Here is a 15,383-nt window from a genome sequence, read left to right as displayed (position 1 = left end):
GATGTTCTTAAATGACAAATGAAGGAAACGTATTAGATAATAGAGAAGGTAGCGTCAATCTTATTACAGCTCCATAATAAATCCATCATACATTGGATAATATAATTAATATGTAACTCATTATGTAAAACTCAATTCCGTTCCCTTTCAACCCAGTTTCTTAGCATTGTCGTTTGCTAGAAATGGCTGATTTAGCTGCCAGGTCTCCCATGGACACCATTTGCCAATGTTTTCTTGTAAATCTACACTCCTTTCACAATGTCTTCTTTCATTATCTCAGGAGAATTTGATTTCATTCGCCTCAGGTTAGCAACCTAGAGCCCCAGGATTCATTGGAACCTTTGATGTGGAGCTGCTAGACTTTATACAACATTGTTGTATAGGAAACCTCAACACACGTATTCCTCCTTTGTCTAGTCTTTCATTTACAGTATCCTCACTGGTCATTGATTTGAAAGACTCCAGCTCCTAGAAAAACATTGCTGTGTCCTGTGCCTTGGAAGAGCAAAGCTACGCAGAACTGAAAAATCCCCCCATGGAATGATCATTAAAGGTCATGATATTTGTGCATAAAAGTAACACATTTCATCAGACAAAGACTATGAATAAGGCTGGAGACTGTAAATGGTGCCTTAAGGTTACTTATAGTTTGGTCCTGTCATTGCTGCTTCAGTAGTGTGTATCACCTTGACAGCACAGGCTTGCAATTCCCCTCTTTCTTTCTCTTTTTACGTTGCTCAGGGGAAAGCGTCTCTGAGGAGCAGCTCACTTTTACGTGTGTATCTGGATCTGTCATTTCATTGCTAGTTAATTTTTGGTGGTGTTTTCTTTATCTGATCAACGGAGCTGCAAGTTCACCTGCAGTTCCATAAGTGCAGCGGGATTCCTCAGTTAATGTCCCAGAGAGCTGCATAATTTATCCAGTGAGGTTAGCTTTCATTTTCATCCCGTGTCTTGGGAATGTTCTTCTTTTCCAGGTTGACGCACGCAGTGACCGAACTGGGGAGGTCATCTTTAAGGACAACTTTGCTTCCTCAATTGCAGGAGTGGTAGAGGGGGATTATAGAATGGATGGTAACACCCAGTTAATCTGCTGTTCAGTTGATGGTGAAGGTAAGAGCATGAAAATTCCTTTGCAGCATCAGTGTATTAGTTTAAGCTAAGCAGAAATGCCAAGAGCATTACCCACAAAGTATTAATACTAATACATTCTGTTGTTACAATACCTGCTAAATGCCTTTTGAGTTTGCATGGTTTCAGAGTAGCAGCCGTGTTAGTCTGTATCCGCAAAAAGAAGAACAGGAGTACTTGTGGCACCTTAGAGACTAACAAATTTATTAGAGCATAAGCTTTCGTGGACTGTAGTCCACGAAAGCTTATGCTCTAATAAATTTGTTAGTCTCTAAGGTGCCACAAGTACTCCTGTTCTTCTTTTTGAGTTTGCATGTATTTTTGCCTGTCAAATCTGTCATTGTCCTTTGCAAAATCCAGGGACTAGAAGGGTCAAGCTTTCCAAAAACAAGATTTTGAATACTGCCTCCTGGACGATAAACAATCAAACCTGTTTTCTATATGATGACCAGTGGGCCTACAAAGTTCAGTTGCTTAGCAGAAGTGATCTTCCACTAAGAGTGAAGCAGAATATTCTGCTTCATATATGCAGGGATACTTCAAGCCATGCTGCTAAAATTGAATGGCGAGGGAAAAAATAAATATGTGTGGGATCTCTTCAGCTTCTTCAAGATAGATAAAAAAGATCTGAAAGAGGTTTATTTTTTAAAAATATGTATGTTTTTGCTTGTTTTTTAATTAGCAATTTAGGAAATAACAACCTTGTGTTTTATGGAAGACCGTGTGGTTGACTGGAGATCTTGTAAACTTATATCGTCAGATTCTAAGGAAGTGAAACTTAGTTGAGATGGGAGGTATTTTTTATTCAAACTACTTAAATACATTTTCTCAAACTGAATATACAGATAAGCATGGGGGTCAAAGGAAAGGCTCACAGGTGACTGTCTTAACCATCTGAAACCCGCTCAGCAGTAACACGTGAGCCTGGCACAACCTATTTGGAACACAAGTCCAAACATATTAGAGAAAGTAGCACAGCATAGCACTCTTTATGCCTACTCCTGAGTGCTTTTACCAGACGTCATTAGGAGAACCCCCTGCTTATGTTTGGGCATGTAAGCCTTTTTGCTGGGGAGTAAAGAACCAATGAATAGGGCCATATTAATAAGGGCAACTCATCTTAAATAAGCCCTATAGGTTAACATCATAGGCCTTGATCCCGCTCTTTGAGGCATGGGCTGCTGTCTTGCTTGCATGTATTTAAATATACACAATACATGGCAATGTGGGAGCCTTTATTTTCATTGCAGCCTCTTGGCACTACTGTAGTTCAGATACTAAATGATGATAATCCTGCAATCAGGTGCATGTGCGCAGAACCTTACACCCTCACAGGGCTTTATGCAAGTCATTGGGGCTCTGCATGGGCACAAGGTCCAGCCATGTTGAGCCAGTTACAAGATCACGGCCATTGTTCTTCTGTCTTTCAGTGTTCCCTCTCTCCCTCCCTCCTTCATCTGAATTGAATTGTTGACCACAAAGGAAATAATGGGGTGTGTGTGTTTCTCTTTCTCATTGGGGCGGTGTGCCTTTAAACTCAGAATCACATGGAGTTTTTCAGCTTCCTCATACCTTTTTCTTGGCGCTGCACAGTCAGGCAGAACATTCAACAGGAGCGCTGAGGATTTCATCTTCTCTTACACACAGAACTAACAGAAAGGACAGGGAACAGACCTGTTGTAAAATGAAAGGCCTTTGCAAGCAGTTCTGTGGTTCCTAGCTTGCTACTTGAACTCTCCTGCCTCAGTATCCCCTCCCAGATTCTTGGGTGCAGGGACTCCCTCTGGATCCTGCCTGGCTGGACCCAACCCTCCGTTCATCCTGACCATTATGAAACAAATCTTAGCCCTGAAGCTAAGTCTCCCTGAGCAAAAAAATAGCAGCTAGGTTAGGAGGGTTGGCTAGCTCGAATAGATGGAAATGGCGAGTTGCAGTCATACCAAGACAATAACAAGAACACTTGGCCCCTGTAAAATTCCCAGACAGAAGCTTGGTCAGGATGGAGTAATGTTGAGAGTTGCTTGTAAGTAACTTAAACCTCACCTAAACTAAACTAACTATAAAATAAACTAAAAGAATTCAGAAAAAGAGATCTACATTGTTCTGTTACTCATTCTGATCAGTGAGAGTCAGCTTTAAGGAGGCAGGAGACACTTTCATGGAAGTCTCCAAATGCACTAGAAGTCATCAGTGTCCCTTTAAATGTCCAGCCACGTTGTCATGGTAAGTATAGTGGGCCATGTCCTCAGGTGGTGTAAATCAGCATAACTCCATTTACTTCAGTGGAGCTACCCCCATTTATGCCATCTGAGGGGCTGGCCCGATATTATTTCTACAGTCGATCTGTTAGTAGTGATTCATGCTGCAAAAGTGGAAGTCTAGAGATTGCTGCTAAAGACTTGCTTGAAATGCTCTGTGCTTTACGTTTGTGCAGTGCGTGGCTACCTGCCAGGAAGCCAGGAGATGAAAGGAAACTTGATGGATACCAGTGTGGAACAGGATCTGATTCGGGAGCTTAGTCAAAAGAAACAAAATCTGCTGCTGGAATTACGAAACTATGAGGAAAACTCAAAGGTACTTCTCAAAACAAGATGTAGGGCCTGACTCTGGTCTCTCCCCCAGACCCATAGGCTGTTAGAAGAATTAGAGTGCAGTGACAATGTACAATAGAGACATCGGATGCAACAGGCCTGCTCCTAGCGTGTATTCAGCGCCAGCTCTTCTTACTTTAATACCTAACGTTTTCCCTACTTTTTTACTCTACTGACTACATTGGCTCTGCAGAGCTAGTGGAGAGGGAGCTGGATTCTCTTCTGGCTCAGGCAATTGAATGATTAACTTAAGTTCTGATTGCAGGATCTTTATTGTTGGTAATGCATGGGTGAGAAGAAGAGGGCACAGAGGTGATTGGGTGGGAATCTGACAAACGGCTGTGGTTGGGAACATGGGCAGAGTTCAGTGGATCAGGGCAACCTTGACAAATGGGGGATACGTCGCAAAGGACAGAGTTATGTTGAGCTTTGAGAACAGGCAGAAGGAAGAGTAGATCCATGCTGTAGGTGTAATGGTTAAGGCCTGGATTCAGCAAGTATGTGCTGATGAAGTATGTGCTGCTGTCCCATGGGACTTAAGTATGTGCTTAAAGTTTAGGGTTGTCCCAAGCAACCCCTCTCATGCTTTCCTAAAGAGAATCACATTTGGCAACAAGGCATTGTAGAAGTCAGATTCAGCCAAGAGAGTTTGAGGAGAAGCCTAATCAAAACATTCTTCACAGATGTTTAAAATGTCTGAAGGCTGCTGTAATAAATCCCTTCCCATGGTGGAGGGCTCGTGGCTGTATCTTCAGAACTGCTTTAATGAAAACCTTGCTCTTGTGATACTGAGCTGGAAGTGTGTGTTTTGCAGCAGGCTGATCTGAGCGCTCAGGTGAACGAAGCTGACGGGCAGAGGGGAGTGATTCCAGCTAACACCCAGCTGCAGACAGCCCTGTCCGTGAACCTGGGCTCTGACAGTCAGGCTGCCCACGTAGAGTTGTGTATTTCCACATCTAATGGTGAGAAATAATTTGCAGCTGCTGATGATGGTTTCTTGTAACCTCACATGCAAATGTTTTGGTGCATTTAGCCAGTGGTTTGCCTGTCCCCTAGTTGGTCTGTCATTCTCAATTTCTTCTGTCTGGGTGCCTTCCTTTCACAGAGTTTTGAATCAACCAATGTTCCATCCATCTGAATAGGTTCTTCTGTGACCCTCATCACCACGGTATCCAGAAGTCTTGTTAGCTCCTTACGGCCTGTTCCTTCTTCCATGCAATTGATACCTGAAGTGAAGTAAATTGGTCTTGTTGATCCCTGCCGCCTCCTCATGTCACCTTTAGGAGTGGCTGGAGAATAATGCAGCGTGTGCCAACCTGAGGTTGAGCAAACTGCCAAATCTAGGTCTCGGCATGGAGGCTAAATGTCTGTAATCCAATATCTTCTCCCCCACTCTGACAGAAAACCCTCCCCTACTTAATTTTGAAAGTGAAGCAGAGTTATTGCCAGTGGAGAACTATTAATTAATCAACCACTTTCTCCCCTTTCCTAAGACACAATGATCCGAGCCGTGCTGATCTTTGCTGAAGGGATATTTGAAGGCGAGAGCCATGTGGTTCATCCCAGCCTCCAGAACCTCTCGGGTCGCATTCAGGTTCCCCTTACTCCTCCCAAAGATGTCCCTGTGGATTTACACATCAAAGCCTTTGTGGGTTACAGAAGCAGGTGAGGTTTGCAGTATAGTACAGCGTCAAGCCCCATTTCTGACGTCAGCAGCGTTTGGTGTGAAACGGAGCAGTGATGTAGCCTCAGTAGCTTTCTGTGCCCTTGCGTTGTAGAAGGTCTGTGACAAGTACAGTCATTAATTTCTTCAGACCTAGTTCCTGTGCATTCTGACTCCTATTTAAAAGAGAATTGAAATGCTTCTTTAGAAACACAAATGAGATGCCTGATTTCCAGAGGTGCTAAACACCTGCAGCTCCCAATGACTTCAGCTGAAGCCGTGAGTGCTCAGCACGTTTGAAAATGGAGGCTTAATTTGCATCAAGGGTTAGATATTAGGAAAAACCATCTGACTCTAGGGGTCGTTAAATGCTGAGATGGGCTTCCAAGGGACGTTGTGGAATCCTTGTCATTGGAGGTTTTTAAGAGCAGGTTGGACAAACACCTGACAGGGATGGTCTAGGTTTACTTGGTCTTGCCTCAGCTGAGGGGGCTGGACTTGACCTCTCAAGGTCCCTTCCTGCCCTACATTTCTGTGATTGCATATGGGCTATACTCTGTCAGCTGCTGACTGTCCTCAACTCCTTTTGACTTCAGCACAAGTCCTGGATCCATGTTTGAGCGCAGAATTTGTCCAAATCACTATAAAAATAAAATGCATCTGAAGTAACATTTGAGAATCATTTTGTCTTTTCGTTTGCCTGCCAAGACCAGAGTTCAAGGTTCTATTTCCCCTGCTCCAGCTAGTGGTATCTCTACCAAAAGCGTAAGGCATGTTTGGACTAGAGCTTCCTTTACTGTTTCAGGGGCCATCAATCCACTGCAGGAGCAATGCAGAGAACTGAATTCAGGGGGTTCCATTCATCTTTAATGTTACTTATAATAAGTCTTAATTGTATTTGTTAATAAAAAGTCTCCAGTTTTATATCTTCTGTGTATAGTCCTAATGAATGTTATATTCATTGCAGGGATTGTGGTGACAGAATCTGTGATGTAAAATGAATGATCCTGAATTTGTTAATGAAAGGGTGCAATAGACAAATCACTGGTCTGTTGGTAAATTTCTCTCTCTCTTTTTCCTTTGGATTCCTTCCAGCACACAGTTCCATGTCTTTGAACTGACAAGACAGCTACCCCGCTTTTCAATGTATGCTTTGAGCAGCCCCGACTCGGCCACTGAACCTCTAAGCTTTGTTAACTTTACCATCAGCGAGAGGGTACAAAGGGTGAGTTTATGCTCTACATCTTATTTTCTGGTCCTGAGCACAGTTGCTGCTTTTGTATAAGGTGGAGAGTTTGTAATTAACTTGGGAATCCCTAGAGCAAAGGGAAATAATGTAATTTACTCCACCACTATCAATAAGAGTCTGTGTTTAACAGCTTACAGATTGAGTTCATGCTTCTTCTTTTTAAATGCTGGCATAGCAGAAACATTCCCAGAGTTTCTATGCATCTGCAGGAAATAGCTGCTTAAGCCCAGAAGTTCTAGTAGTTACTCGTCCCTTCATTGTACTTTATCTAGTAGAACTTGGCCAGCTTGCACTAATGGAAGGGCCACGGAGTGAATGACTGAATTTTGTAAATTAGCAAACGGGGAAAAGTGCAATAAAGTATCTAGATAATTAATCTTACTTCATGGGTTCAATTCAGCTCAAATTCATAATGGATCAGAAAATGTTCTGTAGTGTGTCTTGGAAATATGATGGGATGGCAGCTCGCTATAGCCTGCGCTGAAAATTGGCCAGTTCTTGGGAGTGGCTTAGTGAGGCTCTCTGGAGCATACGTAACTTTTATTGCATAGAAATTCCTGGGACAAAAATATTTCTAACTTGGTGGTTGATGGCCGATTGATCAGATGTAATACTCTTCTCCAAGGAAAACTTTCTGGCCCTGCCCCTCTGAGCTCCATCTATCTTAGGTACTTCTATGGCTTCTGTTACGTGAGCGTCTCACAATGTGTAATGTATTTATTCTCACATCACCCCTGTGAGGTAGGGCAGTGCTTTTATCCCCATTTTACAGATGGGGACCTGTGGTACAGAGAGGCTAAGTGGCTTGCCCAAGGTCACACAGGAAGTATGGGACAGAGCAGGGATTTGAACCCTGGCCTTCCAAGTCCTAGCTACTGTCTTAAGCACTGAACAATCCTTCCTCTGTCAATTTCTTCTTATGTATTATTTATATTAGTGTAGCGCCTAAGAACCTTGGTCATGGACCCAATGTGCTGGGTGCTGTACAGACACAGAACAAAAAGATGGTGCCTGCCCCGAAGGGCTTATGTGACTTTCTTACATACTTGATTCTCTTATTCATAATATTATACAAAATCATGCTTCGAACAGCCCAGGTATAACATAGCAAATTGTCCCCATTCCACTAGGTGGGAGAGAGCAAAATTAATCGTGAGTCATCCTGTCCTGTCCAGTGGGGGTGCTGTGATCCTAATAAACTCCCAGTTGGGTTCTGTTTTCTAATAGAGACACTTCATTCCACGACCCAGAGTAGGATTGTGCATATGATCACAAGATGCTCTGAGCTGGGTGCTTTGCAGCTCTTGTCTTGTCTAGTGTATCCCATAATGTCCACTAGAGCAAATAAATTGAAGACAGTTTCTCCATGGGAAGGATAATGTTATGAATTTATTTTTCTAGGTTGTCATGTGGTTGAACCAGAGCTTTCTGTTACCAGAGGATGCAGAGCTCCAAAGTGCACCTTTTCAAGTCTGTTTCACTTCCCTGCGTGATGCAGGACAGCTGTGCATAAAAATCAAACCCAATGGGGAGGTAATTTTTACTCTTACCGTACTCTATTTAGCTCTAATCTTATCAAAGAGCAGTGGAACTGGGAGGAAGTGCCCACATGAGAAAGTGAACAGGGAGCCAAGGTACAAAGCGGAGGAGGGACCAAGCCATTAATATTTCCACTAGCTTTACGCTATTTCTGTCCCGCTAAGAATGGTTATATTTAGTCCAGGATTGCAGGAGACCGGACTATATGACCTCTTGAGGTCACTTCCAGTCCTACGATTCTTTGCTCCTCTGATTATTATAGCATCAAAGTGTCTCATGGTTTTATGTGACTGCACAGGCAGATGAAATGCTAGTGTTTTAAGCAGGATATTGTCCTCAATGGTAGTGCCCACTTTCCTATCTGGGAGTAAAATTCCAAGCTCAGCCAGTGATATGGACAATACAGCGTGGTGGCCCTTCAATTATGGTGAAATTCACTGTGGTGCAGAGAGGCAGAACAGAGGCTCTCCACCACTTAAGCCCTATTTTGAGGGCTTAGATGGGATGTAACTAGTGCATGATCCTTGTGCTGGCCCTCTGCATAGCGATGCATTTCTCCCTTAGGTCCTGATCCAGAGTCCCCTGAAGTCAGTGGAAAGATTCCCATATACTTCAGATCTAGCCCACAGTGCTTAATTCTAGCAAAATGTAGTATCAGCTTAATAGGCCTTCCAGTGGAAATCTTGCAGTATTAACTGTTTTGAGCATTAGGTTGAATATGCTGCAAAAGGGGTCCTATTTAATGGTTGTGAAGGGAGAATTTTGAAGAGAGGGGAAATCTGAAACTTACTGTTTTTATACCTGTTAGATTTCTATCAGCACGGATGATATAGATCTAGCCGGTGACATTATCCAGTCAATGGCCTCCTTCTTGGCAATTGAAGACTTGCAGGTGGAAGCAGATTTCCCTGCGTACTTTGAGGAGTTGCGGAAAGTGCTAGTTAAGGTGAGGAGGCACCAAGCATGTCTAAATGGGGGTTGATTTGATGGTGGCTTCAGGATTTGATGCCTTTTTCTCTCTTTCTGTGTCTAAACTTTCTGTGGCTTTCTGCCATTTAAACCTGCAACCATGGCTTACTGTGCTGTGAATTAGAGAGGGTGATAGCCCCCCTTTTCCAAAATGTCTTGTTATCCAAAACAGGGTCGGGTCCCCTCCTAGCTGTTGATGATTAGGGCAATTCCCTCATTCTGTAAACGGGCCAGGAAATTCAAAGTCCATTGAAGTTGATGGTGTGAATCAGGGAGGTCAATAGGCCCTGAAAGTGTCATCTAGCCTTCCTCTTCCTGGGTAAGGATCCAGGTGGAGGGATAGGAAGCTGTTCCCTATTAACTTGGTGCAGTCTCTACCTTTCAAAGCGAAACTCTCCGATTTGCACGGACTTCACAAAGTGCTTGGGTGTCTTTACTCTTAATAGGTGGATGAATTTCATACAGTCCATCAGAAACTCACTGCCGACATGGCGGACCACTCCAACCTTATCCGCAGCATGTTGGTTCGAGCAGAAGATTCACGCCTCATGGGAGACATGTGAGCTGCCATTGCATTTCTGTATAATTCTCTGGCTCTGGTGGCCAGTCATAGCTTTTTGGTAGAGAAGAGCACCTTTAGATAGAAACAGCTGCGTGGATCAAGGCTGCATTAAATCTAGGTGCATATTATTTACACATGATCATTGTGTTCCTGACCTATTCTTTAGGCTGGGAACCCGCAGGTGGATGACTCAGTGCTGGGCGGGCAGTGTGAATCAGCTGTGAGGTAGTGTTGTCAAGCTCTCAGCTGGGCCAGAGGGAGTCCGTTGTGTGAAGAGGAAGGGAGTAGTAGCTGGGCAGGGTGGGGAAGGACTCTGAGCAGGAGGTTGAGGAAGAGTTTGTTCCCTGTATTTTCAGGGCATTAATCTTTTGCTCTGAACAGCTCTGTCCTCCTGAAGCTAAGGGCTAATGTCCACATCACAACTGTCTATTGCAAGCAGTCGACGGATCTAATGCAGCTAATGATCAGCAAGACTAACTCTTCTGGGGAAACTAACTCCTTTTCCCAGAGCTTCCAGTCACTAAGAACATACATAAGAGCAGCCACAGACTGGGTCAGACCAAAGGTCCATCTAGCCCAGTATCCTGTCTTCCGACAGTGGCCAATGCCAGGTGCCCCAGCGGGAATGAACAGAACAGGGAATCATCAAGTGATCCATCCCGTCACTCATTCCCAGCTTCTGGCAAACAGAAGCTAAGGACACCATCCCTGCCCATCCTGGCTAATACCCCTTGATGGACCTATCCTCCATGAACTTATCTAGTTCTTTTTTTAACGCTGTTAGTCTTGGCCTTCAACATCCTCTGGAAAGGATTCCACGGGTTGACTGTGCGTTGTGTGGAAAAAATACTTCCTTTTGTTTGTTTTAAACCTGCTGCCTGTTAATTTAATTTGGTGGCCCCTAGTTCTTGTGTTATGAGGAGTAAGTAACACTTCCTTATTTACTTTTTCCCCACCAGTCATGATTTTATAGCTCTCCATCATATCCCCCCTTAGTCGTCTCTTTTCCAAGCTGAAAAGTCCCAGTTTTAGTAATCTCTCCTCATATGGCAGCCATTCCATACCCCTAATAATTTTTGTTGCCCTTTTCTGAACCTTTTCCAAGTCCAATATATCCAGTATTGAGGAGCCCAATGCTAATGGGGGGAGGGATGTGAAAAAGAGAGAGAGAGAATAGAGTAAATATATTGAGTGACTTTGTTTTCCTGGTGTAAGTAATGAGGAATAACATATATGACTAGCAGTGGAGTTATATTGGATACCCATCTATCTCTGATGCATTCAGCCTTCTAGCTTCAGACAACTTGAGAACAGCAGGTAGCCACAGTAACCATAGTAACTAAATATTATTGCTTTTTTACATTAACAAAACATGAATTGTCGCCTGGTTTCCTTGTCCCTTGAGTCTCCTTTGTCTCTATTGTTCATTTTCACAGGAGAAATATGAAGAAACGGTACATGGAACTCTATGATCTTAACAGAGATTTACTTAATGAGTATAAAATTCGCTGCACCAACCACACCGAGCTATTAAACAATCTCAAATCCGTAAATCAAGCTATCCAGCGAGCGGGGCAGCTGCGTGGTAAGTCCAGGGCAGGGTTCTACTTTGGGGACTCCATTTTTGGCTCAACAAGCCAGGGTAGAGAATGGCACATCAAAGAGCAAATGCAGGATTGTTAGAGCTTGTCTTGAAGGCCAGATACATTTTGCTGTATGGTCCAGGACTTAATAGTGGGAATCTTGCTTCAATTTTCAGCTACAGAGGAATATGAAATCTCTCCATACTTGTTTAAACTGTAGTGTTACTCTCATTTTTAAAAGACAAATACAAATTATCTCTACAAGGTATAAGATATATACCCTAATCTCAAGGGTCCCAGGAAATGCTGTTCAAAAGTAGGTAGACTTTGGCCCAGACCCTGCGTGGCATTGGGATCAGCCTGCGCAGAGCAGCTTCCAAATTAGCACCTCTCTTTCTGTTGCCCATGAAACTTGAAACTTCCAAGTATGGCTAAGTACAGAAAACATAGGGGGGCTAAACCATAAATACAGTCTGAAAATCAGTCCAAATTCTCTTTCTAAACCCTATCGTACATTTATTTTTAAGCTTTGTCCAACTTGGTAAGTCATCAGCCCTATCACTATTGACACGTGCAAACTCAAATTCGATAGCATATGTTCTGAAAACATGGAGGTTGGTGAGAAATTGCTGGGCTGAGGACAGAAATTCAATATCAACCCTAATTTGTGTTTTTCTAGTTACTTGGCTGGAAGAAGCACCAAGTGCAGTCCCTTAGTATTTCCATCACACGAATTACTTGCTAATGAACTGACCCTGAGTTGCTGGGCACCCTAGATTCTTAGGAAAGTCAGGGAGTTATGGGCTCAGCATGACTTTGGGGCAACAGTTCAAAGCACTTATCAGCATTTTGAATCGTGTAAGACTTACTGCTTTTATTAAAACCATTTTTACAATGTAACATTAAAAGTTACATTTGAATTCTTCACTTCTGGCCCAGAAGTTTAAAGGAGGACACTCTCAGGTTAAATCAGACTATTGTAAAGTTTACCTACATTACTAGCAACACCTTAAATTATTAAAACTGACCTTTAAATATATTTTAGCTTTTGCTGTTGTGTGGTTTCTTTCTGCTTTTCTCCTTGTACATGCACAAGCACAATGTTCCAGTTCTTGCTTGCAAATAGGGAGATACTTATTTAAGCTATTCGGGGAAGGAACTGTTTTACTGCATGTTTGTATGGTGCCTGCCACGATGGGGCCCCAGCCACGTTGGGGCTCCAAGGCACTTTTGTAATACAAATAATAGCCCCCCCCCCCTTGATGTGGAATTAAGAAAAAGGGAAAGTAGTCCTACTGTTTTTTTTTATTTAAAAAAAAACCAAATGACAATTAATTTTTTTACAAAATCTAAATTCTGAGAGACCAGCTCTGACCTGTAAATGTCTATTTAATGTCTCATTCAGTTAAATACGTTAGTGCTGATTCTGTGTTTTTTTTTCTTTCCAGTTGGGAAACCCAAGACGCAGGTGATCACTGCGTGCCGGGATGCCATTAGAAACAACAACCTAAATATGCTCTTCAGGATAATGCGAGTGGGGACTGCATCCTCGTAAAAGGGGAATAGTGACTGCCTGGCGATGATACTTCCTTACAACAGGTGATCCTAGACCAATGAACAGATGTCATAGGAGCAGATCCCCTGTAGTACTTTGTTTCCGACTGTTCCCCAAGTAAGCCGTTGGGAGACAAAGGCAGGGAACTTGATGTGTAGCAATGTATAAGGTACCAATACTGAGAAGCAGTTAAATCAGCCTGCAGCCCCACTATAGAATGAAGTAAATGGAAAGATAGTCCGCTTTTATTTTAAAGTAAGCCATCAGTTGGGACATGCTACTTTGGAGGCTAAAGGATAGGAAAATCTATGGAGAAAGGCTCAGAGTTTTAAAGTGCAGATGTGGTATTTATGTAAGTCACTCAAGACACTTGTATAGTCCTGGAATAGTTATTTTTCTTACTGTAACTTTTATTTATGGAATTTAATATATTTTGCAGTTATGGTATCAGCTTTTCCATTAAAACACAGAACTGTAACACTTTCGCAGTGTGTGTGTTCAGTTGAAGAGATGCAGAGTTATTTTTGTTACTTATTTTATGTTAATGAAACACATTTCAGGTTTTGCTCTATAATTGTCAGGTATTTTGATCACAGAATCTACCAAGCAAGAGGCATGTCTATTAATACACCACCCTTTCAGCTCAAAAACCTTGAGTTCAGAGTGGGTCTAAACCAAAACCTTGGCTCCTAAGGCACCCTTCCTTTGGGGTATTCGAGATCCATAACTGATTTGTGCAGTTTGCTCCTACCCCTAGTTATCAGCTGCTGACCTGTGCAGCACAGAGCTGCTCTATGTCAGTGAATCCCTGGTTTCAGCCACTCCTTTCAGGACAGGTCTCACTGGGAAGGCCAGGTGGGAGAGGTGAAGGGAGGAGTCACTGCAGGCAGAAGTCCCAACTACAGCACCCCTTGCTGGCTTTATAAAAAACAAGGAAATTAACCAGTTCCTAGGTTCCATGAAGCTAGGAATTGGTAAGTTTTCTAAAGTTAACACTTGAGCCTCGCTTTGCTTGGTGGAAATTCCACCTCCAACTATTCATTCTCTGCAACTGCTGGATAAAAGAGCACATGCTGAGTGGGTGGGAGGCAGCAAGAAAGTAGCATGTATTTTATGAAGGAGCAAACTGATCCTTGGTAGCAGCACGTGCAGGAATAAAAAGGGGAGCAGGGAGAAGTATCTAGGTACAAGAGGTAGGGAGAAAAATCTCTTGGACTCTGGCACAAAGAACTGTCAGAAGAAACAGTATTTTGGGCCAGTATTAAAGGTGGGTTTAAATAATGCAGTAGGATGGTGGATTGGAGTGTAAATTTTTATGCCAAAGCTGATTTTTCCTATGAGCTAAACCAGTTAATTGATGTGCTTGACCTGAATTGCATCCTCAGGATTTGTTTCCTCATGCTGCTTCAGCAAGCCCCTTCCCTATGTAATTATCAGTACCTGCATACAACAGGGCAGGGAGAGAGGTGTCCCTTATCTCTGTGGGGTTATATGCGCACATGGAAGGGGATTCTTGGATAGCTCCTCTATAACTAACAGGCTTCTTATGCAAGCTCTGAAATAGAGACAATGGTGCATCATCCACCATGGAGAGGCTAGGGAGCCCATAGCTGGCTAAAAAGGAAATTAATTCTTGAAATCTGTTTTAATCCTGAGAACGGCCCCTATCATTGATACAGCCCCCTCAGTATGAATTGTGCTGGCAAACACAAATCTGCCATTTCTGATTAACAGGGTCTAATGAGCCACCCATTCCATTCTGGGTTGGTGAATTTTAAAACTTTATTATGGAGCAATCTCTAGGGTTAATAAGCCTTGGGATCTCCGCCAGCCACTGTATTTGGAGGAAAAGATTCCCATAGCTCCAGTCTCACTTCTCTTGTTCTACTTGCCAATTCCTCATGCTTGATTAGTTTTATAGTGAGTGCAGTTTGTTCAACAGCTAGACAGTGGCTTAGCCCATGTTGTTGTAGCCGGACATGCTGATTATCAAAGCTACATACCATGCACTTTCACGCCATCCTGTCTCCATTTTTGTATCTGTGGGCAAGCTGTATTCCCATAGCATTGTCAGTTCCTCAGTACTAACAGTCCAGATCTGTAACTTGGCCAATTCCCCACCTGTATTTGGTACGAACACAGGAGATTTGATACTTGCTGTAGGAACATATTTTGAACTCCTCTTGCCTAACATCTCTTATCCTAAAGGATGAGCCAAGTTATGCAGCACCGAAATAAAGCGATTCAGCTGGCATGCCGAAGTAGGCAACAGTTCAAGATAAGAAGAGCAGAGTTCAGTGGAACCTGCAGTGACCCCCAGGAATTCATAATGCTAGAATGACACTCTGGTCACTACATGCACGTGTGTGTGAACCTATTAACTGTACTGTGGCTTTGTAACTGCACAAGGGACTAGCGCTTCTCCACACCCCAACCTACATTCCACCCCCTATATGAGAGAACTCTTGGGGAAAACCTGGCAAGCTTGTCTTTAGAGCACAAATGTCCTCTCCCCCCCCCTTCTCCCCTCCCCGAAACCTG

General features: G+C 43.1%; 1 protein-coding gene across 1 annotated transcript in view; it reads left to right on the top strand.

Moving 5' to 3' along the window:
* BBS2 (Bardet-Biedl syndrome 2) overlaps positions 1 to 13,320 on the top strand; it is a 28,828-nt gene extending 15,508 nt beyond the window's left edge. The window contains exons 8-17 of the mRNA XM_054049367.1: positions 978 to 1,113; positions 3,566 to 3,705; positions 4,537 to 4,684; positions 5,216 to 5,387; positions 6,481 to 6,610; positions 8,036 to 8,167; positions 8,982 to 9,119; positions 9,589 to 9,701; positions 11,141 to 11,289; positions 12,736 to 13,320. Coding sequence (XP_053905342.1) covers positions 978 to 1,113; positions 3,566 to 3,705; positions 4,537 to 4,684; positions 5,216 to 5,387; positions 6,481 to 6,610; positions 8,036 to 8,167; positions 8,982 to 9,119; positions 9,589 to 9,701; positions 11,141 to 11,289; positions 12,736 to 12,842 — 1,365 coding nt within the window. The 3' untranslated portion in view covers positions 12,843 to 13,320. The remainder of the gene's footprint in view (positions 1 to 977; positions 1,114 to 3,565; positions 3,706 to 4,536; positions 4,685 to 5,215; positions 5,388 to 6,480; positions 6,611 to 8,035; positions 8,168 to 8,981; positions 9,120 to 9,588; positions 9,702 to 11,140; positions 11,290 to 12,735) is intronic.
* The last annotated feature ends 2,063 nt before the right edge of the window (positions 13,321 to 15,383 follow it).

The sequence above is a fragment of the Malaclemys terrapin genome, chromosome 14 (assembly GCF_027887155.1).
Source record: "Malaclemys terrapin pileata isolate rMalTer1 chromosome 14, rMalTer1.hap1, whole genome shotgun sequence".
Classification (NCBI taxonomy): domain Eukaryota; kingdom Metazoa; phylum Chordata; order Testudines; family Emydidae; genus Malaclemys; species Malaclemys terrapin.
Note: the sequence above shows the minus strand (reverse complement) of the source record. Positions and strands in the feature narration are given on the sequence as shown.